General features: G+C 37.4%; 3 protein-coding genes across 4 annotated transcripts; 1 reads left to right on the forward strand and 2 right to left on the reverse strand.

Moving 5' to 3' along the window:
• Positions 1 to 4,322: 4,322 nt before the first annotated feature.
• LOC121253525 (probable caffeoyl-CoA O-methyltransferase At4g26220) lies at positions 4,323 to 10,289 on the forward strand. The gene is made up of 6 exons (XM_041153527.1): positions 4,323 to 4,466; positions 6,168 to 6,247; positions 6,334 to 6,413; positions 6,967 to 7,111; positions 7,183 to 7,314; positions 10,134 to 10,289. The coding sequence occupies exons 1-6, from the start codon at positions 4,436 to 4,438 to the stop codon at positions 10,287 to 10,289; spliced, it is 624 nt and encodes a 207-aa protein (XP_041009461.1). The 5' UTR covers positions 4,323 to 4,435.
• Positions 10,290 to 11,101: 812 nt separating this feature from the next.
• LOC121251519 (40S ribosomal protein S15a-5) lies at positions 11,102 to 16,617 on the reverse strand. The gene is made up of 5 exons (XM_041150794.1): positions 16,481 to 16,617; positions 16,295 to 16,379; positions 15,511 to 15,662; positions 11,568 to 11,728; positions 11,102 to 11,384 (listed from the first exon to the last, which is right to left on the reverse strand). The coding sequence occupies exons 3-5, from the start codon at positions 15,638 to 15,640 to the stop codon at positions 11,286 to 11,288; spliced, it is 390 nt and encodes a 129-aa protein (XP_041006728.1). The 5' UTR covers positions 15,641 to 15,662; positions 16,295 to 16,379; positions 16,481 to 16,617; the 3' UTR covers positions 11,102 to 11,285.
• Positions 16,618 to 18,553: 1,936 nt separating this feature from the next.
• On the reverse strand, positions 18,554 to 21,341 carry LOC121251524. Of its 2 annotated transcripts, none has more exons than XM_041150796.1 (7): positions 21,162 to 21,341; positions 20,754 to 20,815; positions 20,539 to 20,622; positions 20,083 to 20,134; positions 19,557 to 19,692; positions 19,028 to 19,078; positions 18,554 to 18,953 (listed from the first exon to the last, which is right to left on the reverse strand). In XM_041150796.1, the coding sequence occupies exons 1-7, from the start codon at positions 21,250 to 21,252 to the stop codon at positions 18,854 to 18,856; spliced, it is 576 nt and encodes a 191-aa protein (XP_041006730.1). In that variant the 5' UTR covers positions 21,253 to 21,341; the 3' UTR covers positions 18,554 to 18,853. The 2 variants fall into 2 exon arrangements, with proteins under 2 accessions (XP_041006730.1, XP_041006729.1); XM_041150795.1 differs by having other exon boundaries at positions 20,083 to 20,137.
• Between the last annotated feature and the right edge of the window lie 2,329 nt (positions 21,342 to 23,670).

A 23,670-nucleotide genomic window follows, 5' to 3' on the forward strand; every position in this document is an offset into this window, starting at 1 on the left:
CTGCAGGCATGTTTTACTAATGATAATAAAAAATTCCAATAGATGTGTATTTTTTGTTTTGTCAATTTAGACGTGTAGGAAAATATTAGACGACGAATTACAATAGGGTGAGCTCCCGGAATCACAACTTGGTCCTATTGTTGACGACATTGTTATCCCAACCCAAGGTAGTACTATCACACAACCAACTCCACCTGGCAATGACAAGGTGTGATATGTTTAATGCTTATAAATCTTTCTTCTAGTTGTTCCATTTTTAATGTGTTTGTTTTAATTTTCCGTTTTTAATATCTTCAGGAAACGGAGTGCATGCCCCATGGGCCTATTAGTGAAAATCAGTCCCCGACTTTACTCATAAATGTTGAGTTGGTGTTGCTTGTCTATGAGCATGACTTGTGTTTGTTTTTTGTGGAAATTTGACCATTGGGTATGTAAAGGGGATTAAGCAGATATTAGAATGGGCATTGGGTTTTTGTGTGGAAATTTGAGCATTGGGTTTGTAAAGGAAAAATTTGAGTATTGAGCTGACATTAGAATGGGCATTGGGTTTTTTGTGTGTAAATTTGAGCATTGGGTTTGTAAAGGGGAATTTTGAGCATTAGGTTTGTAAAGAAAACCTAATATATTAGAGATGCTAGCAAAATTGCAAATCAATCATGTTCATTGTACATGATGTTGTACTTCTTGTGGCTATTGCTTGATTGTGAAACGACATTTCTTTCTTTTTTATGCACAGTAGTAGTAGTACTTGAGGAATTGATGAATGAAACTTGGTTTGGTTTCATTGAAGGCAGGTAGCACGTAGTTTTGTTTCAAACTATAATGTGTTGGAACGGTTAAGGAGGTGGGGGTCACAGTACCACTCTCCCTCTCAATATCAAAATCATGCATTTCTGACTCCCAAATTGGAGTTGAACATACCAAGTGCCGCATGTCCTTCTCACAACAAAAGGAAGCTGCGCATGGAAATAATTTCAGAGAGAAAAAAGCGCCCAAGCAGACTAATTAATTTTCCTAAAATGTCTTATGACTCAAACAATTCAAGAATTGCAACCTATACATTCATAGACAATATGCATGGTAATATCCAAACCTAAATATTCATAGACAATATCCAAACCTATATATATTCATAGTAATGCCACTGCTAGGAAAGAGGGTCACTTTTTTTAAATATCCATAGTAAGCTATCATAAATATATTCATAGACAATATAACATACAGTTATGGTCTGAACAATCTATAGCTGATTTAAAACCAACATGTTACAACTATAGTTCGAGTGCACCAAAAACTGTAGTCTTCTAGCGTTTCGAGGACTAAAGGGATTGGGTGGGGGGAATTCGCAAAGAAGGGAGAGTGAGGGTAGGGGGCTTCGGGCTTCACAGAGAAGGGAGAGTGAGGGTGGGGGGCTTTGGGCTTCGTCTGGGTGAGTGAAGATTGAGAGCTTCAATGGTCTTCTTCTAGGAGGGGCAGCGCAGAGTAGGGAGAGTGGGTGGGGTTCGGTCTTCGTCTGGGTGAGTGAGGATTGAGGGCGTCTGTGGTCTTCATCTGGGAGAGGCTGTGCAGAGAAGGGAGAGTTTCGTTGGTCTTCATCTGCGTCTGGGACGGGCTACACATAAGGGATGGCTTCAATTTTCGTCTGGGAGGTACTCGTCTGGGTGAGTGAGGATTGAGGAGTGAGGGAGAAGGGGCAGACCGTGACGTGGCGATGAACTGGGTTTACAAGTAGGAAGGAGTGTGGTGTGCCATAGGCAGATCGGAGGTTGAGTAGAATATTTCACTTTGAATTGCATGCCATCAAATCCAAGGCATATCTGTCCCTTTTCGCTGGCAAGCAAAGAATCTACAAACACGTGGGCAGGTTTGGAGTGGGATGATACATAAAATTCTTATCTCATCTCATCTCAACATTACACATTTTTTAAATTCTTATATAAAATATAATAAACAATTCAACTTTTTCAAATCTCAACATAATAATAATATTATTAAAACATAATATTTTAAACTTTCAGACAAAACACAAAATTCTCATCTCACCCCAAACCTGACAAAAAAGAGTTGTAGAGGTTCCACTTGTTATTAATTAATTATATATATAAGTGCTATATGTATGTATTAATAATAAATAAAAAATATTAGTCTTTCCATTGGAGTTAATAAAAAAATATTCATCATTAGAAAATATATTAAAAAATACTTTGTAACTAAAAAAATATTTTTTTAATAATGTTATGAATTTTTTTTATTTTTTAAAAATATTTAAAAGTATGAAAAAAATCTACGTAAATGGCTCTAGCATTATCTTCTTTCCACTTTTAAAAGAACGATAAAGAAAATTTAAAAGAAGGTTTCGTTTATGATTAGTGAGCATTGGCATTGGATTGGTCATCATATTCTTCAAATTTTGACTAATATGTAGCTTTTTCATTTTTAGCTAATCATTCAAAACTTAAAATCTATATTGGATTGGTCATCACACTCTCTATAATAATAAAATATTATTATTTTTTATTTTATATTTTTAATTCATTTTTATTTTTGAATTAATTTTTTTTTTCATAATTTCCAACAATCATATTCATTTTTATTTTCACAATCCAATAAACAAAGTTCCATCCAATAAACAATTTATACCATATCAATATCCAAATATAAAAGTTTTATTACTGCCCACAGTACAACATTCATATATAGTTGCTACCCACATTCTCAAACATCCATATTTGTGATCCAAAATAACAAAAAATCACAAAATAGCATATGCTACAACCCCAAAACAAATACAACCACAACAGCTATGTTGTATATTCAAAAGAGCTATGTTGATGGGTCTTATCTCATAACAAGGACTAAGAATCCAGGTTCAGATGTTGATGGGGTTTATCAGTACAAAATACGTTATTACTAATATTTAGATAAGTACTACATATTGATTCAATTCATACTGCCAAGTGAATGTCTGCATCTTTGACTAGTAGCAACACCATAAAATGCAAGTAATTGCAGTATTTAATCAGTGTTGAAACTCAAACCTAGCGATCAACATAGCTAGTAATTGCAATATTCAATCAGAGCTGATAATCTTGCTTTATTTGGGATGGGGCCCCTGCCAATGTAATGGAATTGATAGGTAGGGATATGGTGCTAATTGTGAGGAATTTTGTTTTTGTTTTTGTTTTTAGGGTGTACGCTCAAAAAGCTGAAAACAATATACTCAGAAATACAAAGCCCTTTGAGGCATTTCTTCAAGCATCTGTTGTGCATTTCTTTTCTTCATTACCATGGGATGTTGTTTTTTCGAAAACAGCGTACTTTCTTCATTACAAAGCCCTTTGAGACATTTCTCGAAAACAAATATTACAGCCACAAAACTAGGAAACAGAGCCAATCAACAAAATCAAGAGTAAAAATCATGTCAAAATCAAAACTAGAAATTGAAAAAAAAAATGAAAACAAAATCAAACTCAAACAACAAAATCAAAAGTAAAATCAAGACTAGGATTTTGGATTTTACCGTGTTTTTGCTTGCCATGCTGGAGAGAAGCTGTTGCGGTGCCATGCTAGAGAGAATAGCCGCAGGAGAGAAAGAGGGAAGCTTTTTGAACCACGGTGCCATGTTGGAAAAAAGTAAGTGAAAATGGAAGAAAAAAAGAAAGAGGGAAGAAGAAGAAGAAGAGAAAATAGAGAAAAAAAAATAGAAGAAGAGAAAAAAAAGGAAGAGATGCAAGAGAGGGAAGAAGAAAAAAAAATTAAAAAAAAGAAATTAGAAGAAGAGAAAGAAGGAAGAGATGCGGAAGAGAAAAAGGAAGACGAAGAGAAAGAAGAATCGCAAGAAAGAAGAAGAAAAAGAGCCACGGAAGAGAGAATGAGTCGAAATATAATAAACAATGGGTTTAGACTTTTCTTCTTTAAAAAGAAAAATGAAATTATTGTAGCTCATATTTAAGATAAAATGTCTTTAACTAATTCAATGTGAGTCCATTATTATTAAAATTAGTCAAATATAAAGATAAAAAGACATTTAACCAATCACGGCCAATGTTATAGGTGAGAATTAAAAAGAGAATACTGTAGTACCCTTTTGCCAGGCCTATTAATTCCCAGCCTAGAACTGATTATTTGCCAGGCCTGTCACCCGCACTCGGATGGATCCGTCTTGTTCGTTCCGAAGGTGTATACTGTAGTACCGTACCCCAGGAAAAACTGGGTGCTTGCCGCTTGGTGCAGGTCGAACTCCTACTCAATTTCAGCGTCCTAGCTAACTTCACCCCAGGAAAAACTGGGTGCTTGGTACTCTCTCTCTCTCTCTCTCGTTTTAGGACATTTTCACAAATAGATCTGCATGCGGGTTCAAACTTTTGTTAACTTCTATGTATAATCTCGGCAAGCATTCACTTCACATGGAAACTTTGCATATTATATATTTGATATGGCTAATCTGGTCCCTCCCCATGTCAAAGGTAATTTGCTCTCTAAAATGGCCAGCTATGCCTTTTCTCATTTGTTTGTGGGCATAGGGTTTTGCCGAGTGAAAGGTGATACATTCATGATCAGAAATCTAAAACTAAAATCATGACTTGTAGATCGAGTAAATCATCACGAGTCCTTGAGGTTTTGCATTTTGACTATATTGAAAGAAGAATTCCCAATGCAAAACATTAGGTTGGGATGGACTAACTGCATGAGTTAGTGGTGGACTAGATGATTACTTTGAAAAGTGACTGAGTTATACCAAATATTTGGACATTTGCAAGGTTAATAGGGCTTATGGTTCGACCTTAATATTAATACGATCCATTAGTTTTATTATTTTTGTCGTGTCCCTGAGATGCTTGGAGAATGAGACGAGATGAAAATTATGTAAATAGTAGTAAGATAATTTGTGAAAAGTATTAGACACTATTGTTGCCAATCATGTACAGTTATATCAAGATTATTGACAAAATCAATTGTTAACATCGTGTTTCGTACGTCTTTAGGCCAAGTTCTAGCAGCTCAAGTCTTTAGAGCTAGGCTTATGAAAATGAAGTAGAAAACAGCTAGGAGAGGGCGACCTTGGGGCCGAGGAGTCTTCGATGCGAAAGTTAGGAAAGTATTTTGGAAGTTTGTAAACAATGAGAGAGTCTAAAGACCAAAGAGCTTTTTCATATCTGGAAATTACTATTTATACCGAGAGTCTGGGGGGACAGATCATGCCTGCCCAGTGGAGTTCATGTCTTTTTTACTATTCCTTTTATCATAATTCTTTAATGTGACGTGCCTTGGTGACGGTGTCATTAATGTAGTGTGTAACTGGGGTAATGGTGCTATGTAATACGGCGTGATTCCCCGATATGCTTTACTTTGCTGGTGTCTTTGGCGATCTGTCGATGTTTCCATGTCAGAAGATTAAAGGTTCCCCGTCTTTCCCATTCTACCCTATACAGGTTCCCATGAGCGGGATGCGGCCGAGCAATGTCAGGCCTGTCCACCCCATTAGCCATCATTGTTTACTTTTCCTTACAGGCGACTTATTTCATGGGCAAGTTTGGGCCATGGGACCGGGTATTGGGGCTAAGTCCATTACTCTCTGTCCAAGCGCCTAGTGGGCCTATGAAATGGGGGAAATCCCCTTACACCAATAATAATAACTAATAAATATAAACTTACTTTTCATTTCACGTCTTGATTTAAATAATATTAAAATCTGATTCATTTCACTACAATACTTTTCTTTTTATGTTTAGTTGTTGAACCAAATTCAATTCACCTCAAATCAATTATTGATTGGACCTACACTTTTTCAATTTCTTATAAAAAAGTTAAATTTATCTCAACCTATTTCATACATTTCAACCTAAAAAGTTAAACTCATCTCAAACTTAAAAAGTCATCTCATTATTGGACTTACAAAATATTGTTATTCACAACTCAACTCAGCTCATCTCATCTCATTTCATCTCAACATCAAACACATATAAGTACAAGGGTTTTCAAGTTTTAAGGTTAGATTGGTAGAAACATAATTTTAGTTTATATGAGTTGTTCAGGTTAAAGATTGTAAGTGTTGCAAATTGACCTATATTATATTGTTCAATTTCTTAATTGTAGCCAATCGAGTTAGCATGATCTGTCCCGAACCCAGTAGCCCTAAATCCTAATATTTTTTTATAAAAATTCAGAGACCTCTATTGAAGTAATGGAGCAATATGCAAAAGAATTACTTTCAAAGGGTTTATTGCAGAGTGAAGATCTGTACCGGGTACCTACCATTCTCCTAATTATATAATCTTCTTGATCTACTTTTGCTGTTTAAATTTATCATCTCATTCCTCAATGATATCACAGTATATCTTGGAGACGAGTGTGTACCCACGTGAACCAGAACCTCTGAAGGAGCTAAGGCATGTCACTGCTGGCCACCCTCGGTAATTGTTCTCATTTCTATTTAACTTGGTGCTAATTCTTTCTCCTTGCTGACCCCTCAGAGCAATTGATCTAATATTCCCTTGATAAAGAAAAACCAAAAATGATGAGACAATCAGGAGTTCATACTCCTGAAAAGTTGACTTCAATTATAAATCGGTTGCCTTGTAAAATAAATGTGATTGCAATTCGAAAAGGGTGATCATAGTTTGGGAGTGCAAAATAAATGTGCTCGATCACCAGTTTAGTCATACTTGTGCTTGAATTCTTCACTGATCAGGTGTGATGAGTCTCATCAATCGGTGTAAGAATTAGGAATTCATTGTCCAATTTGTCCCAAAATGAATATTATGGCAAAAAACAAGAAGCAAACGAGGGGAAATTTGTTCAATACTCACATATGGTGCCTCCACAGGCTGACATCTGATCCAACAGTCATACTTGTTTAAAGAATCAAATCATCAATTGGCCTTTAAAAATGAGTCAGTGAAGACTTTCAAGTATTTTTCTTCATCTCTCATAATCCATAAAGATTATTGGATTGCCATTTTCTAGTGCTAGGTTTGCTACTTCACCGGATGCAGGTCAGTTGGTGGCTATGCTGTTGAAGTTGGTGAATGCGAAAAAGACTATTGAAGTTGGCGTTTTCATAGGATACTCTCTTCTCCTGACTGCTCTTACAATTCTAGAGGATGGCAAGGTTTGAATTGATCATTTTCAGTATCTTTTACTAAACTATCAAGGTACTTACAATTTGCAGTACTATTACAGATCATAGCCATAGATGTAAATCGGGAGACATTTGAAATTGGATTGCCAATTATTAAGAAAGCTGGTGTTGCAGATAAAATTGATTTCATTGAGTCCGAGGCTTTACCAGCTCTTGATCAATTATTACAAAATGTGAGCAAGATCTTCTTGTTGTGAAATATTATGCAAAGCACACACACCAACGATGGCAAATATAGTAAAAGCAACACAATCAAGAACACAACACACAATATACGTGGTTCGGCAAATTGCATACGTCCACAGGAGCTGTAGAAATCTTATTAACCAGAGGAGATTACAATCACTCAATCTCAACTCACACTCTCTAGGGCTTTTTGCTCTCTCACACAATATGCACTCACTAAATAATTGTTCTCTCTCTAAATATGCTTGAGACCATCCAACACAAGTCTAATATGATGAATATATAGTGAGTGGCGCTGGAAACCTAATCAGGCAAAATCTGCGTACTTCTCTCGAGCGGAGTGTCGAGCACGACTCGAGCGAACAGCCAAATGAACATTGGCTCGAGCGAAGTGTCGAGCGATGGTCAAGCGAACACTAGGGTTTGCATCTCGCTTGAGCAGAGTGTCGAGCGCGACTTGAGCGAACTTCTCTGACTTGCCTTTGCTCGAGCGGTCTGTCGAGCAACGTCGAGCGAACTTGGCTCGAGCCAACTGTCGAGCCAACTTTCAGCAAACACTTTTTCAGCTCCAAAACCAGTCTCCACATACACCCCAACAATCTCCCACTTGGAAGCTGGGTCTCCACATGCCAGCCACTGTTTCCAGCCAAGCCCTATCATCTCTGCAGCTCACAGCTCCCGTCTTCAAGCTAGAAGACGCACTGAAGTCAAGCCCGACTTTAGTCTTCCACATACATCGCCCTTAGGGAGACTCACAACTCCCACTGCACTAGGAGTATCCGGTCTCGAACCGATCTTGGCAACCTTAGCCAACTTTTCCAGACTTTCATAAGGAACGACAAAGCTGACTCCCTTTGGCTTCCTCACATGTTTCGCGCGATCAAGCCTGCCTTTTTGCACTCCTGTGTTTCCCTGCACATCACTAGATCCTGATGTCAAATACAAAAAATTAGATCTCTTACCATGTGCTAGGACTAGTGCACCTTTAGTGATCTTCCAAGCTCCTCCAGAGAACACTACTGCAAAACCGTTGTCATCAAGCTATCCCACAGAGATAAGGTTTTTCTTCAAATTTGGAACATGTCTTACTTGTTGTAAAGTCCACACGCTCCTGTTTGGAAGTGTGATATGCACATCACCCACTCCCACTACATCCAATGCCTCTCCATCAGCCGCATACATCTTTCCAAAATCATCAGCAACATAATTCTGCATGATTTCTCGATGTGAAGTGCTATGGAATGAAGACCCTGAATCCAACACCCAATCATCAATCGGACTGTGCACTGCAAGAAGTAAGGCATCATGAATTTCTTCTGCCACTACATTCACAGCATTATCATCAGAACTTTCTTGATTCCTGCAGTTTCTCTTGATGTGGCCCGGCTTGCCACAACTCCAGCACGTGATCTGCTGCCCAGATTTCATCTTGCTATTTCCCCTACTCTTGGAGCTTGACCTGCCATGTCCTCTACCTCTATTGTCAACAATCAGGGGAGATCCTGAATCCGAGAACTCACCAAAGTCTCTCCTACGTACTTCTTCAGCAAGTACCATGTCACGTATGTTATCATAGTTCAGTTTTGACTTGCCAGCTGAACTACTCACAGCCATCCTCATGGCCTCCCAACTATTTGGCAACGATGCCAACAAAATCAATGCTCTGATCTCATCATCAAACTCAATCTCTACAGAGGACAGTTGATTTGTGATCGTATTGAATTCATTCAAGTGTTGGGCTACAGACATACCTTCAGACATCTTCAGATTGAACAATTTTTTCATCAAGTGCACCTTATTGTTCGCAGACGGCTTTTCATACATACCTGACAAAGTCGCCATGAGATCCATCGTGGTTCTCTCCTTACTGACATTGTGTGCCACTGTTCTGGACAAGGTCAGCCGAACAAGACCTAGAACCTGTCGATCTAACAGGGTCCACTCAGCATCAGTCATGCTCTCCGGCTTCTTTCCCAACAATGGAAGGTGGAGCCTCTTCCCATAGAGATAATCCTCAATCTTCATCTTCCAGTATCCAAAATCAGTGCCGTCAAACTTCTCAATCCCGGGTGCGTTCACTTTATCTCCAGCCATCATTCTCCTTCAGATCCAACCTTGGCTCTTGATACCAGTTGTTGTGAAATACTATGCAAAGCACGCACACCAACGATGGCAAATAAAGTAAAAGTAACACAATCAAGAACGCAACACACAATATACGTGGTTCGGCAAATTGCCTACGTCCACAGGAGCTGCAGAAATCTTATTAACCAGAGGAGATTACAATCACTCAATCTCAATTCACACTCTCTAGGGTTTTTTACTCTCTCACACAATATGCACTCACTAAACAATTGTTCTCTCTCTAAATATGTTTGAGACCATCCAACACAAGTCTAATATGATGAATATATAGTGAGTGGCGCTGGAAACCTAATCTGGCAAAATCTGAGTACTTCGCTCGAGCGGAGTGTCGAGCGCGACTCGAGCGAACAGCCAAATGAACATTGGCTTGAGCGGAGTGTCGAGCGATGGTCAAGCGAACACTAGGGTTTGCGTCTCGCTCGAGCGGAGTGTCGAGCGCGACTCGAGCGAACTTCTCTGACTTGCCTTTGCTCGAGCGGTCTGTCGAGCGAAGTCGAGCCAACTTTCAGCAAACACTTTTTCAGCTCCAAAACCAGTCTCCACATACACCCCAACACTTATTTCTTCTTCTTCTTCTTTTTTCGTGCTTGTTGGTTTACATCCCACAATAAGTTCTTCACTATCATATTTTTCCCTATTTGGGGGGGATTTGGTAGTGCAGCCTGAGAATGAAGGGAGTTTTGACTTTGCTTTTGTTGATGCGGACACGGGTAATTATTGGAACTACAATGAGAGAATCATGAAACTACTGAAAGTGGGTGGGGTGGTTGTCTACGATAACACACTCTGCCAGAGATTTATATTGGTTTTATATTGAGAATATGATTTGAAATTCTAGATGGAGACAAAATATTTGAAGTACAATTAATAATAAAAAAGCTTTTGTTAAAAAAAAAAAATCCGGGTTCAACCCGAAATCCGGGTTTTGAAAAACCCGGGTTCCGGCCTGGGTCTGACCCGGATTAACCCAGTCTGGGTTTCAGCCCGAGTTTGAAACCCGGGTCCAGATCCGGATGAACACCCCTACACTCTGGTTAGAAACAGTTGTAATATTTGATGAGTTGGTTCCAGAGAACTTGAAACGGTGGAACGAGCCGACAATTGAGTTTAACAAATTAGTGGCAGCTGATTCCCGTGTCCAATTGTCACATGCTTCAGTAGGTGATGGCATGGCAATCAGCACTCGTCTCTACTGAACTTTTTCTCCAAACATCTCTGCATTTTTACTTGTAAGCATTAACTTATCATGAAGAATGTTTTGTTGTTAAGAAACCAGAATAAGCATAGGTTTTAATAAAATAGATGGGTTCACCCATTTCTGTGTTTAGCATTTCTAATGTCAAAGCCAGTTTTATTGTAAAAATAACTAAAAATTAGTCATATTTCTTATTTGGGGTCTAAATTACATGATTTTTCAACAGCAGACCCCACTAAATTCAAGGAATTACAGGATATCAGTTGGTAACTGTTGGACTTAAAATTCTCTTCTTTCTTTTTTTTACAACCAATTTGCAATAGGAATCTATTGAACCAGACGCCACATCTCTCTTTGGGAAAATGAGATTGTTCCATATTATAGGACCAGATCTTTGCGTGGATCCAATTTGATCATGCTTTATGACAGTTCAGTAACTGAATCACCAGTAAATTAAGAAGAGAAAGGAACATGTTTGTGTTCATCATCTCATTAATCGGTACATACAAAATTGCAATGAAGTAAGAAGCCGGCATGACAAATTCTTGCTGGTGTAGGCAAGCTGCGATCATATTGGAACAACTCTTTCCATTTTCATCGATGCGACGAGGTTGGAGTCTAATGAAAATAACCCAGGACCTGTCCGCCCACATTCCTTTTAATGGCCTCTTCATGATCCAAAACGCCATCTGGGGTTGTGATCACAACATAACCCCACTGCACAGAGAGAGAGAAGACAATGAAATGAGTCTGAAGAAAGTAAAATTTCATCCTTTGGCAAAGAAGATCTATTAAACAAAACATAAAGACAGCCCTTCTTCCACAAACCTTTTGCAAGCTATAACAGTCAAATGATAACAAAAAATAAAATCAGGTTCTTGGATATCAATGTTAACGAACCTGATGTGTTGGAAGCATACGCAATCTGTACCCTTCAAGATCCCTCGCCTTGATATCCTGCCTGTAAGTGAGAGCTCGGCAATCCTTAATCCTGCCTTGTAGTTCAACTGTTATCCTCCCCACTCTATGTGGATCGTAAACCTGAAAATTCTTTATGTACCCTGCAAGTAATTGTACAACTTAATGAAACTGGATTGGCCCATAAAAAACAAACTAGTCATTCTACAACATGTAAAAGATAAACCAATAGGCTAAAAAATTGGAGGAACAGGAATAATTTGTAGTTCTTCAGCAAACTTGGAGGAGAAAAATGAAAATCTATAGCAACTGCTCTGAACCATGTGTGGTAAAGCTTCGCTTATCTAGTGTAAGATGGTTCAGTTCAAAAATTTCCCAAGTGTCCCGACCCACCCTTAGCAGCTAGAGATGCTGTTTGACACATGCCCAACAGAGATTTGTGCACATGAGAGAAAATTACATGTAGAAATCATATGTTGAGACCCTTGAAACAACCAGAAATCTACAAATTTTAAAAACAACATCTTGGGAAGAAAATCTGTGACATACCAGTTTTGGTTTTAGGGTATATAAGTAAATTTTTCTAGTAAACTTATATTTTTAGAATTTATATTTTTATGATTATAGTTTTATCAAAATTTATATGTACTTTATCTTTATATTTTCTATTATAGTTGCGATTTATGATTTGTTAGAGTTTTGTTTTAATAAGGATTTCTAAAGTGTATCAGATTATGTACTACGGTTTTGTTTTGAAATTTAAAGTTTAAAATTTTTCTTCTAGTCACCGAACCTCATCACTTTGTTAGCCTCTGTTGAGAACTTCAAACCACCCAACCCGTATGTTTCTCTCGGTGATTTTGTTTGTTTTGCTAACGTCCTAGTGGAACACCAACTCTGTTGCCTAGTATCTTCTATACATGCACGTCTCCACTCTCTTGCACGTGCACGTCTATGCTCTTCTAGGGTTTCTCTAATTCTCTATCACCTACCATTATAAAACGTGCTTACCTGCACATGAGAAGACAAACTTGTGAGTTGCGAAAAATCCCTGTTGCCGAACCAGTGCCGTCGCCCCTTCTCCTCGGTGGCCACCTCAAGAGCCGCCGAACCTCTCCTCGACGACACAGAAGCCGCCGACCCACAACCCCCGTCGAGCCACTCATTTCTCCGGTAAGGCCTCGGCCGCCACAGCTCTCTCTCTCTCTTGGTTTCGGTTTAGTAGTTCCTCTCTCTAAACTCTCTCTCTCTTTCTCTCACTCGGTGCCGCACCACCATAGGAACCCTCAGTCGCGCCGCCGGTCACTCCCAGCCACCAGCGCCGCCATCGCCTCAGCCCTCCCTCGGTGAGCCACCATCGCAGACCCTCTCCCTCTCTCTCAACTCTCTGTTTTCCTTTGTTTTTAGCCATGTTTTCGGATTCTTGAAAGAATCCGTGGGTCTTATTGGGCCGTTGGGCCCTAAGCCCTTGTGCGTTCGTGTGTTGAGCTTGTTCTTTTGATTGGGCTCTTGTTGTATTATTATTATTATGGGCCAGAGTTTTTAACCTTTTTACAGACTATAATAATGTTTAATTGAATTTGATCTTATTTTATTTCAATAATTATTTTAGTGAATTTTATTGAGTTTAATATTACTAGTTGAGTTATTAAATAAATATAGTTAATTAAAGGTTCATTTTTAATAAAAATGTTTAAAGAATTAGAAATATGTTTTTAAAGAATAATGTTAAGTCTAATATTTGAGTTAAATTTCCTTTGTCAATTTAGTAAGATTTTAATAAAATTTCTATGTTAAGAATTTAGTGGAATTTGTTAAGTTTCTTATAAGATTTAATAATTATGTTGAGAAATGAAACTTAGTTTAAGAATTTAAGTTTTTTTGTGAATTATTTTAAAATAGCTCGAGTATTTCTACTAAATTATAAATTAGTATTTTAAGTAATTTAAATACTATGAATTATTGATTTTAGTGTTAAACAAATATTGGTTTGACTATATTTTAGAATTTCGAAATTAGTTAAGTAAGATATTAGCATTTATTTATTTTCCAAACAATTTAGTGATAGTTATTTATTGAATATAGGTCTCAAGTTACGAAATATTATTCAAGAAGACACGCAGTGAGGTAAGTAAATTTGATCATAAATTAGGATCATCACATTTAGCTTATATGTATGTATTATCCAAGCCAGTTCATTGACAGCCACTATTTATGAACCGCTCATGTCATATGCAAGCATGTCATCTAGCATAGCATACGACCATGTCATTCCGCATCATGTTTAAATTCAGAATTTATGATTATGTATGTAGTATGTCATGCATCTCATGTGTATAAGACACGTAAGCCATCTTAAATTCAAGTGTAAGATAATATCAGATCAGTTAATAAGATGGACATTCAGATGCATGGTACCAATGCAGTTCAGTTCAGTTCAGGGTGGTGTGCAAGCCATGAACTCAGTCGTGGTCCACCATAGTATGCTAGAATACTATCAGCAGTTCCCCTTGCTGCAGAGGGATGTGGGGCTGGTGCACAACCTTGCACACAGGGTTAAGTGTGTTGGCCAGTCAGATAAATCAGTTAAATCAGTCAGATCAGTCAGTTAATTCAGTTAAAACAGTCATACATAGCATAAGCATCAGTATGAACAGTCATGAATTTTTTTAAGCTCAGCATGAAAGTTGTTATAAAAATCTTATGTTTATTACGTTTACGTTGTGATAGATTTCTTACTGAGTCATCGACTCATTTTAGTTTGTTTTCATGTTTTTAACCACCCAGGTGAAGATGATGATTACGAGCAGGCAGGCCAGGAGTAGAAGGAGCATTTATTTTTTTTAGTTCAGACTTTCTAAAATAAACATGTTTTTATGACATGAATTTATTTCAGTTTATTTCATTTAATGTTTTGGAAGACAGTTTTATTAGACATTTTTCCGCATAATAAAAGTTCAGTTTTTTTTTTAAATTATGAAATTATGGGATCTATTACCGGATTATTTTTATGGAAAATACGTGGCACTCCTAGCCTACGGGAAGGGGGTGTTAAAAAATCACCCACCTTTATCAAAAATAGACAATTAAAAGTTTTGACCTTCAAAGAAACAACTCCTTGTATCTTCCCCTTTTATATCCTTGCAAAGCTAGCACTGATGCCCGAATTGTAGAATACAATGAGAAGTACAAACTTTGGAATTGCACTATGCCACTAACCCTGACCCAAGAGTTTTCATGAATTCTACCAAAGTTACAGACTATTAACCATTCGTCCATAATTTAATTTGTTTATTTATTGATTTTCTGCTAAGCTAGAGTCTCTAATTTCCAGAAAACCTTCCAGAGGTTTCTAAAGACTGAATGCCTCCCTTGGCACTTTATACAAACCACTTCAATGTCCCCTCCATCAAAGATATTGAAAATAATGACGAAAGTCACGAGGACAGAAAAATTATAACAATTCAAGTGGAAGCTTAGTTTAGATCCATTTCAGTAAAGATAATTTCAAGATCAATGGAAACATAGTTCCTAAACCTTACATGCTTGGCTCAAGGAACAACAACAACAACAGTTCAGTATAAAATAAACAGTAAACACTGTGTTAATTATCTTTACTGAAATGGATCTAAACTAAAGAAAGGATATGCTATGATTCCCATTCAACCACCGGATAGGGAAAAAAAAAGACTAAAGTTGCATCGATGGTCAACAAAACTTTTTTTTTTCAGTTTTTTTTTTTTTTTTTCTTTTTGATACCAAAACTCAACCATTTGTCAAAGTAGAGAATTGATACCATATCAGCCCTTTAAACAGAGTCCAGGCAATTTTTTCCCAAAAAACTAATGAATCCATGAATTAGAACCATATAAAACAAAAAAACAAGACCCAGATCGGCAATAAAAATATAAAGCTATAGCTTTACCTCGATCTTTCATGATATTGAGAAAAGAAGACATGACTGTGGAGATGGGCTTCAATTCCACCGATGCTTTTCCTCTCCGCTCAGCATTCACCATCGCTCTCAAAGCTTCATTCAATATCCTCCTCCCCATTTCCTTTTGTGCTTCGTGAACCCTAAACCCCAATGTCGGCGGGCACATTGCATTCAGTGAATATGGATTTACAAAGCAGTGAAATTTTGGATATTTCATTGAATATCAGAGTCATTAACTATTCTCAGCACGTGCATTTAGAAGATTAAGACTACCTACTTCAAACCCAAATATTTAAAGCTTGACTAACTCTATTCTTTGAACTCTGTTCTGGGAGCTGCTACAGTTTAGATACTGAAATGGAATATTTCAGTACCAATCTGTAGTGGTGTACCTATTCGGAATTACACAATACATATATACATATATATATATATATATAAAGTTTATCTTTTAATAAAATAAAAACAATAATTAAGAGCAAGCACATGCCCCCATCTTTGTTTTCCTTGGTCCAAATAAGTACACAGCAATAATCAGATTTATGTAACACAAACAGGCCCCATTTTGATTCTCATTTAATCAGTTTTATGTAACACAAACTGATCTACAAAGGGCTGTGGGCAAGCTAACCATCAAATCCAAAATTAATCTCAAAATTCGGAATTCATCCCAAAGTCTAAAACCCATCACAACCGGATCAATACCGAAGTCAAACTGCAGTGTTCATTAATCATTAAACTCGAAACATTGAGAGGAACAAATGGATTTCACCTTGTCTAAAAAATTTGATGAGAAACGGAAAGGCGATGCCGAGATGCGGTGGTGGGCAGTGGAGCGGCAGAGTGGCCACGTATGGCTGAGAAATTGCAACAACGGGCAATGTTAGCTGTAAACAGATGTAAACAGATGTACACATATATGTATATGTATATACATAGAGAGAGAGAGAGGGCTAACCTTGTATGATGGCTGACTGCGGGAGATGTTGGCCGCTGTGGGGGTGGCGAGCTGCGGAGGAGCAGCTGTCGGGACTGAGGTTAGGGTTAAGGACTTGGGACTTGGGAGTGTAAAATGAAGACTGCAAAACGGGGGTATCTGATAATGATGCGCAATTACCTAATTGTAAGTTTTTTAGAGAAATTTACAAAGCTGCCACTGCTCTTAATGTAAAAAACAATTCTATGCATCAACTTGTAATCGCAGCATATCACACAAATTTTTTTTTTTTTTTTTTTTTTTTTTTTTTGCTGATACGAATAATTCCTAATGTAAATGCTAGATAAGAATTAAGATTGGTTTTGATTGTCTCAAGTTTAGATAGTGAAATGAGATTAAAATAAAATATTATTTTTTAATATTATTATTATTTTAAAAATTTAAAAAGTTAAATTATTTATTATATTTTATGTGAAAATTTAAAAAAATTATAATAATAAAATAAAATAAGATAAAATCTTTTTTATATCTAATCAGATAGTCTATGGTATTTGGCGGGAAAGGAACTCTGGCATCCTGCCTCTTTCATGGTCGAGTTCTTGATGTTGCTAATGTTACTAATGGGATTTTCTTTGATTGGGACTAAAATGAATTTTCTTCATGGGCTCATTGCAGCTGTGATACCCGAAATTCAGCCGAAACATCTGGAATGATCCGAAACAGCTCCAAATTTGGGTCGAGATGGAACAGTACCAGCAGCTAATCGTATATTGGTTACTGGTATATATATATGATAACAGAAAATTTTACTGACACTTTTGAATAATCACACTTGGATTATTTTTTATATTTTTTAAAAGAAAATTCCAACGGTTGAAGAACTATGACACCTTATTGGGATAAGAGGGATAAGAGTAGGATAAGGGTGTAATTTATAGAATTTTTCTATAGGAAAAAGTCGATCTGCCTTGTAGTGTTTGACGTATCTTACTACCTCTTTGCTTCAACTTTAAGCATATTATATGACCGATAGAACTTGCTTCTTATGTTGTAATTTCATGTTATTGGCAATTAACTTGTCAAGCCTAAACTTTGAAACTCAAGGTTAGATTTTGAATATACAGATATTATATATATATATATATATATATATATATATATATATATATATATATATAAAAGCCTTACTAGGTACAAGCGGTTTGGCACACCAAACCGTGTACCGACGCTAATATGGTTTTTTATTCAAAAGAAAAATAAAAGAAGAGAAATTTTGAGAGAAGAATAAAGTCTTCTATCTCACCAAAATTATTTCCGTCTCAATTCGTACTGTTTCATTTAACAAATGCCTTACATGTCAGGCTTACTCACTTGTATGAAGAATTTTCATACATATATATATATATATATATATATTATATATTTGTCATCTCTCTCCCATTTCTTTTGGGTACAGCTTGGAGAGGGTTGGCCTTAATTGGCAGTTAGCAGTAAGATGATGACCAATATGAAAGTGCAGATCCACTGCAGTGGTTTTTTTTAATCTTTAAATTGCCGACTTTGGTACTTTTTATTTGGTTGTGGTTAGAACTAAATTTAATGCCATAAATCTGCTCGAATCTGGTTGTTGAGTCATGAGCATTAGGTCTCATAGATGTGAAAAGAGGATCTCCTGTAAAACTTTTCCTGTATCTTCATTTTCCATCAGTAAAAGGTTACTAAACTTTCTCTCGATTTTCTTCTCTTCGGATGATTAGAAGATGCTGCCATTTCAAATGATTTTTTGGCAACGAACTAGAATATTGCATTTGCTAGTGAACAGTTAATGAATCAATACTGCATTTGCTAGTGAACAGTTAATTGGGTTGTTTGCAAAAATGTCAGTGCTGTGCTATACCAACACAAACTAAAATGCCTCGCAGATCCCATGAAAGCAATAGCTAGAAAGTGAGGGAATGATCAGAAACTACATTGGATGCTCAATGTCCATGTTATTTCCAACATGGTCATCCAACATATTTCAAATTCTAAGGGCAAGAAACTATTAATATGCTCCAGAAACAGTCTATCCACCAATCTACTAGATGTTAGCACTGAACTAGAACATTGCCTCAGTCGTCGTTTTCAAAAGGTGTCTAACATTAATGTCGTTGTAAGGGGTTAGAGAAAGGTTCATCACACATAAGACACAACAAATAACAGATCACGTGGACAATCTAGGCCTTCAGATTCCAGCACTCCTATGCAATCTTTCACAACTTTGTATATTTACAGTAAAAGCTTCATCAAGTATTTGATAGCACCACCAAATTGGCCGTGCACGCCTTCCTGTATTCTCTCTCTACCTCTTTGGAAAACAAACACCAACCCCGCTACGGTTACCACTATTCCGTTTTAAATAGCTTTATAAGAATACATATAGCCTCGAAGCTTTCTTATTTCGTCTGATGACTCAGATAGCAGATAATCCACGTAGAGGCAGATTCCAGCTCCACTGCAATTCAAATGCACTTAAGTGTATTTCTCAGTGAAGGTATTTTAATGGACAACAATGCCAAGACAACATACCTAAGAGGTCCAAATGGAAGCCAGATAACATCCCACCGGAACTTTGGCAATCTACCACCCAAGAAAACACCAGATAAGTAAATAGGTCATTCCAACTCAACTTCTCAAAACAAGATGAGAAAAAACACGAGAACACACTTTCTTCAAAGAAAAAGGGGCAACTCACTCGGCCAAAAGAGCTCAAAGACCAAAACAAGATGGCAACAATTTGTACTCAGCAACTAAGGATAATTGCATTTGTACCATGTATAAGAAGTTTGAACACAATCAATGCAGCTCAAAGTCCAGAAATGAAAAGTGAAAATTTAACTGATATTTGGTTGAATGAAGATTGAAAAATGCCCTGGTTAGAAAATGAAAGGCAACCAAGCAAAAGAAATAAGAGAGGACAGAAATCCAGACATTTTATAGACATAACCCCTATGCAAAATTTCATAATATTCTCTGGTTTGAGCTTTCGTCATCATATTATCCAACATTGGTAATGGGAATAGAGCATCAAAAAGGCATTCCTGGAAAGTTGACATACCTCAGCATGTAATATAACCAGAACACTGCCAGTATAATGCCAGCATAGCAGGAGTACCAAATCCATTGCCTATGATACTTTGAGTTACGAAGTAGTCCTATGATAGCAAATGAACATGCTAAAACAGCTACCCAATCTGTTCAAATTAAAACCAGGGTTATATCGAAAAAGAATTGGAAATGTAAAATGTGACATCGCAACAGTTGGTGTCAAAACTCCTCCCTATGAATGGAGAATAATAAAAATGCAGAAATTGAACTCAAATAGTATGTCGAGGAACACAAAACAAACTATTGTCTGTTCCCCACCAGAAATGAAGAATTAGACTGAAAACCAAGGTCAGGGAAGCTATCACAAGAACCATATAGGGGACAGAATTACACTAACAATTCCCTCCCCCCAAAGAAAACCCGCAAAAATAAATAAATAAATAAATAAACTAGCTGAAGACCTGAGGTCCACAATAAATAACATGTAATCAGACAAAAACAAATGCAAAAAGATGGCAATAAGCACAGAAATGAACCTGCAGATATAACTATCCATGAGTCAACCTCCTCCATGAAGTAAGCATGATACCGCTGTTCAGAAAAAACAAAAAAAAAAAGGTAACAAAATTCAATTGAAATGCCAGTTTTGAGAGGAAATATTCATTATGATGCGCTATGCAATAGTGTTCCCCTTGCTTGAACTTCGTGATACTTGATAGTCTCATGTACTGCCAAGAAGAAGAAGAAGAAGAAGGGGAGGAAGAGAAACAAACAAGTTCCGTATATCTACAAATTTTGATATAATAAATACATAGCATTCTCCAGCACTCTTATTAGATGATGTTCTTAGATTAACATACTTACTTTCCCTGATTCAGTAAAATATAACATGCTAGCTAACAGAATCAACGGCTTGGGAAGGATTATATAAAAATGTAATGCATACTAAGGAAAAATGCCTGGAATCATAGCAATATGAAACGACTTCGTACCAGTTCCCATGGAGATGAAGCCTGCTGGAAGATGGAGTACAAAAGAAATATGGCGAAACAAAAGAGAATTGCCGCGAACACACCCTACCATTAAACAAAACAAAAGCAAAAAAAAACAAGGTCGCAAATTGGAATCAAGATATTAAATTTAAGAAAAAAAACTGAGCTAATTTTTTTGCTGGTGAAAAAAAGAATAAAATGATGCGAAGATATACCCTCCACAAACGGCTCTGTTGAGCTTGAGCCTTTTCAAATGTTCGAACCAACTCCTCCTGTTCTGCAATTTATTACATACCAAAAAATTGAAGCTTCCAGGAATTGAAAAAATAATTATAGGTGGGATTTCGGAACCTTATGCAACGAGAATAATTTAGATACAGCTTATCATTTGGGTGCACAGAATTAGACCTGACGGCGACCCAGAAATCTCTCACTCAATTTTTGGAGTAAATCAAAATTCTCCAGATTCAAAAGTTGTATTTTCTTTTCTTTACCTCGTTTCCTCCGTAACCAAACGGAAATTTACACAACATTAACCAAAACGGAGAAACACACAAAATACATGAATAAAATACATATATATATATATATATATTTATATGGAGGGAGGGAGAAAGAGAGACCTTGGGTGTCCATGGCGGGAGAATCGTCAAGAGTAGGGAGAGAGAGGTTGTCATCACGGGACTTTCGCCATTTTCTGGTCAGCTTATTCATCGTCCTCTATCGTCAATGAACTCGTTCGCTCTCTCTCTCTCTCTCTCTCTCTCTCTCTCTCTCTAAGTTGGCACCGCAGCGAAATTGATGGGCTTTACAATAACAAAAATTAGGGGTGGGCAGCGGGGCCCCGCCCCCGCTGCCCCGCCCGGCTTCCGCCCCGCCTCTGCATGGGCGGGCGGGCTAACCCGCTCCGCCCATGCGGGGGCGGGGTCCCCCGCCCCGCATAGAGAGGGTATAGCGGGGGCGGGGGGCGGGATGACCCCAACGGGGCCCCGCCCCGCCCCCGCCCCCGCCCCACATTAAAAAAAAAATTTATTTATATATATTAAATAAATATATTGTATATAGATATACACAATTTATAAAAGATTTAAAATTATATTCAAGTCATTGGATTGTTTTGGCCTCCTAGGCCAATCTTTATATAGGAGGCCAAGGCAATACAATAGTCATCCTTAAGCAATGTGGGACTTACTACTAAGTCCCACATTGCTTAAGGATGACTATTGTATTGCCTTGGCCTCCTATATAAAGATTGGCCTAGGAGGCCAAATCAATCCAAAATCTAACTCTAATGAGTTTAAATTTTTTTATATTTATAAATTTTAATTTATTATTTAAAATATATTATAATTTTGGTCTAAAAAAATATTTTTAGACTAAAAAAAGTTTTTTCTAACATAATGACGGGGGGCCGGGCGGATGGGGGTTTTTCCCCCGCCCCCCGGCACCGGGGCAGGGGACCCTGCCCCCACCTCCCGGGGGCGGGGGGCGGGGGGGAAATCCCCAACCCCGCATGGTGCGGGGCGGGGTGCGGGGAAGGGCACCCCCGCCCTGCACCATGCGGGTAGCAGGCCTAACAAAAATGATAGTTTGCCCATCCCTCATTTTAACATCTCATTTATATATATATATATATATTTTTTATTTTTTTTTCTTTATTTAATAGTTAAAGAAGTGAATATTAGTATATAGATATTTTTTATATTTTATAAAAAAAATTAAAAATAATAAAAAAATTAAAAAAAAATGAAAAGGCCACGTAGCACCGCTCTTATACTAAACCCAGGCAGCAGAATAGCACCGCTCTTATACTAAACCGCGCATTGACAAAAATGACTGTCGTTTTTGGAGGTTATTTCCCGTTTGGAACTTGAACTAAAATGAGATTAATTTAGTTTAATTTTAAGTTGAGTCTAATATCAAAATACTCAACTTTTAAATCACTAAACTCATTTCAACTCAAAACCTCTTTATACGTGGAACCCACAATCTTTTTCAACTCAATACATCTTTACATGTGAGATCCACAACCTTTTTCAACTTCTCATAAATATATTTAACGTCATCTTAACATCAAAACAAATCTAATATCATCTTAGTTGGGTCTCATTAACTCACTCCACCATCTCAACTCACTATTATTCATAAATAACTCAACTAAGCTAAAAATGGACTTGAGCACCCCTATGAACTTCAACACTATTAAAGTTCACTTAATCCCATAATTCAAGCTCAAAAAAAATAAAAAACCCCCATAATTCGAATTTTTTTATAATGTATTATACCCTTCATTAATATTTTCTTATCACCACTGGAGAGAATAAAAAGATCCAGTCCAAGAGGTGGAGATCCCACGATTCAAAGGAAGGCTCAACGATTTGGTAAAGTGAAGATGACAGCCTTTGGTGGGCTTGTCCCACCAAGTGAGAGGCTTGTTTGGGTCTGCCCAAGAATAATGAGGCACCGATAGAGGTGGCCAGGGGTGACATACGCTGACCTGTCAGCCACTTTGAATCATCACCAACACGTGGGTACTAAGAAGCATGCGAGGGAAGCTACAACCACCAATCACCTGAAAAAGAAAAGTGGGCGCCACCAAGACAAGTCAAAGGGATGAAAACTCCTCAAATTCCTAGAAAACGGCTACTAGGAAGCATGTGGAAGAGGTAACCACGACTCATACATTGAGGAAAGAAAGGCAAGTGCCATTGTAGCAAGCTAAGATGCAACCAAAGTGACGGTTGTGAAACAACGGTTGTAGGAATGAGTGCCAAAATAGGAGAGAGAGGGACTCATTGGCCCGGATTAAGAAGGCGCTAAAATGTGAATCAAAGCTCAATATTGTATAAATTATTTCGTTTAGGGTATCATGCCCCCTGATTGATTCACGTGCATGAGACATGAGGCACGAGGCACGATAGGACAACTTCTTACGATGAAAGCAACAAAACTCCAAACTACCTAATTAAAAGCCAAATCAAAATATGATCAAACTCATAGAATTTTAAGGCAAAATAAACACTTCCTAAAATGGAAAACTGACTTAAGGATCGAAGGGTCCCTTACCACCCTTGACCTCCCTTCTTTATTTGTGTGTTTGCAGGTCCCTTGGTCCACCTCCTAGCTGTTCGA

This window comes from Juglans microcarpa x Juglans regia, chromosome 2S, assembly GCF_004785595.1.
Source record: "Juglans microcarpa x Juglans regia isolate MS1-56 chromosome 2S, Jm3101_v1.0, whole genome shotgun sequence".
Lineage (NCBI taxonomy): Eukaryota > Viridiplantae > Streptophyta > Magnoliopsida > Fagales > Juglandaceae > Juglans > Juglans microcarpa x Juglans regia.

Coding starts and splice junctions, on each gene's coding strand:
- LOC121253525 (XM_041153527.1), top strand. CDS start 4,436: ATGGCTAATCTGGTCCCTCCCCATGTCAAAG. Junction 6,414..6,966: donor GTCACTGCTGGCCACCCTCG/GTAATTGTTCTC, acceptor GCCATTTTCTAG/TGCTAGGTTTGCTACTTCAC. Junction 7,112..7,182: donor CAATTCTAGAGGATGGCAAG/GTTTGAATTGAT, acceptor GTACTATTACAG/ATCATAGCCATAGATGTAAA.
- LOC121251519 (XM_041150794.1), bottom strand. CDS start 15,640: ATGGGGAGGAGGATATTGAATGAAGCTTTGAGAGCGATGGTGAATGCT. Junction 11,729..15,510: donor CAATATCATGAAAGATCGAG/GTAAAGCTATAG, acceptor AATTACTTGCAG/GGTACATAAAGAATTTTCAG. Junction 11,385..11,567: donor GTATGCTTCCAACACATCAG/GTTCGTTAACAT, acceptor CTCTCTGTGCAG/TGGGGTTATGTTGTGATCAC.
- LOC121251524 (XM_041150795.1), bottom strand. CDS start 21,252: ATGAATAAGCTGACCAGAAAATGGCGAAAGTCCCGTGATGACAACCTC. Junction 20,816..21,161: donor TCCCGCCATGGACACCCAAG/GTCTCTCTTTCT, acceptor AATAAATTGCAG/AACAGGAGGAGTTGGTTCGA. Junction 18,954..19,027: donor CTTCCATTTGGACCTCTTAG/GTATGTTGTCTT, acceptor TTTGAATTGCAG/TGGAGCTGGAATCTGCCTCT.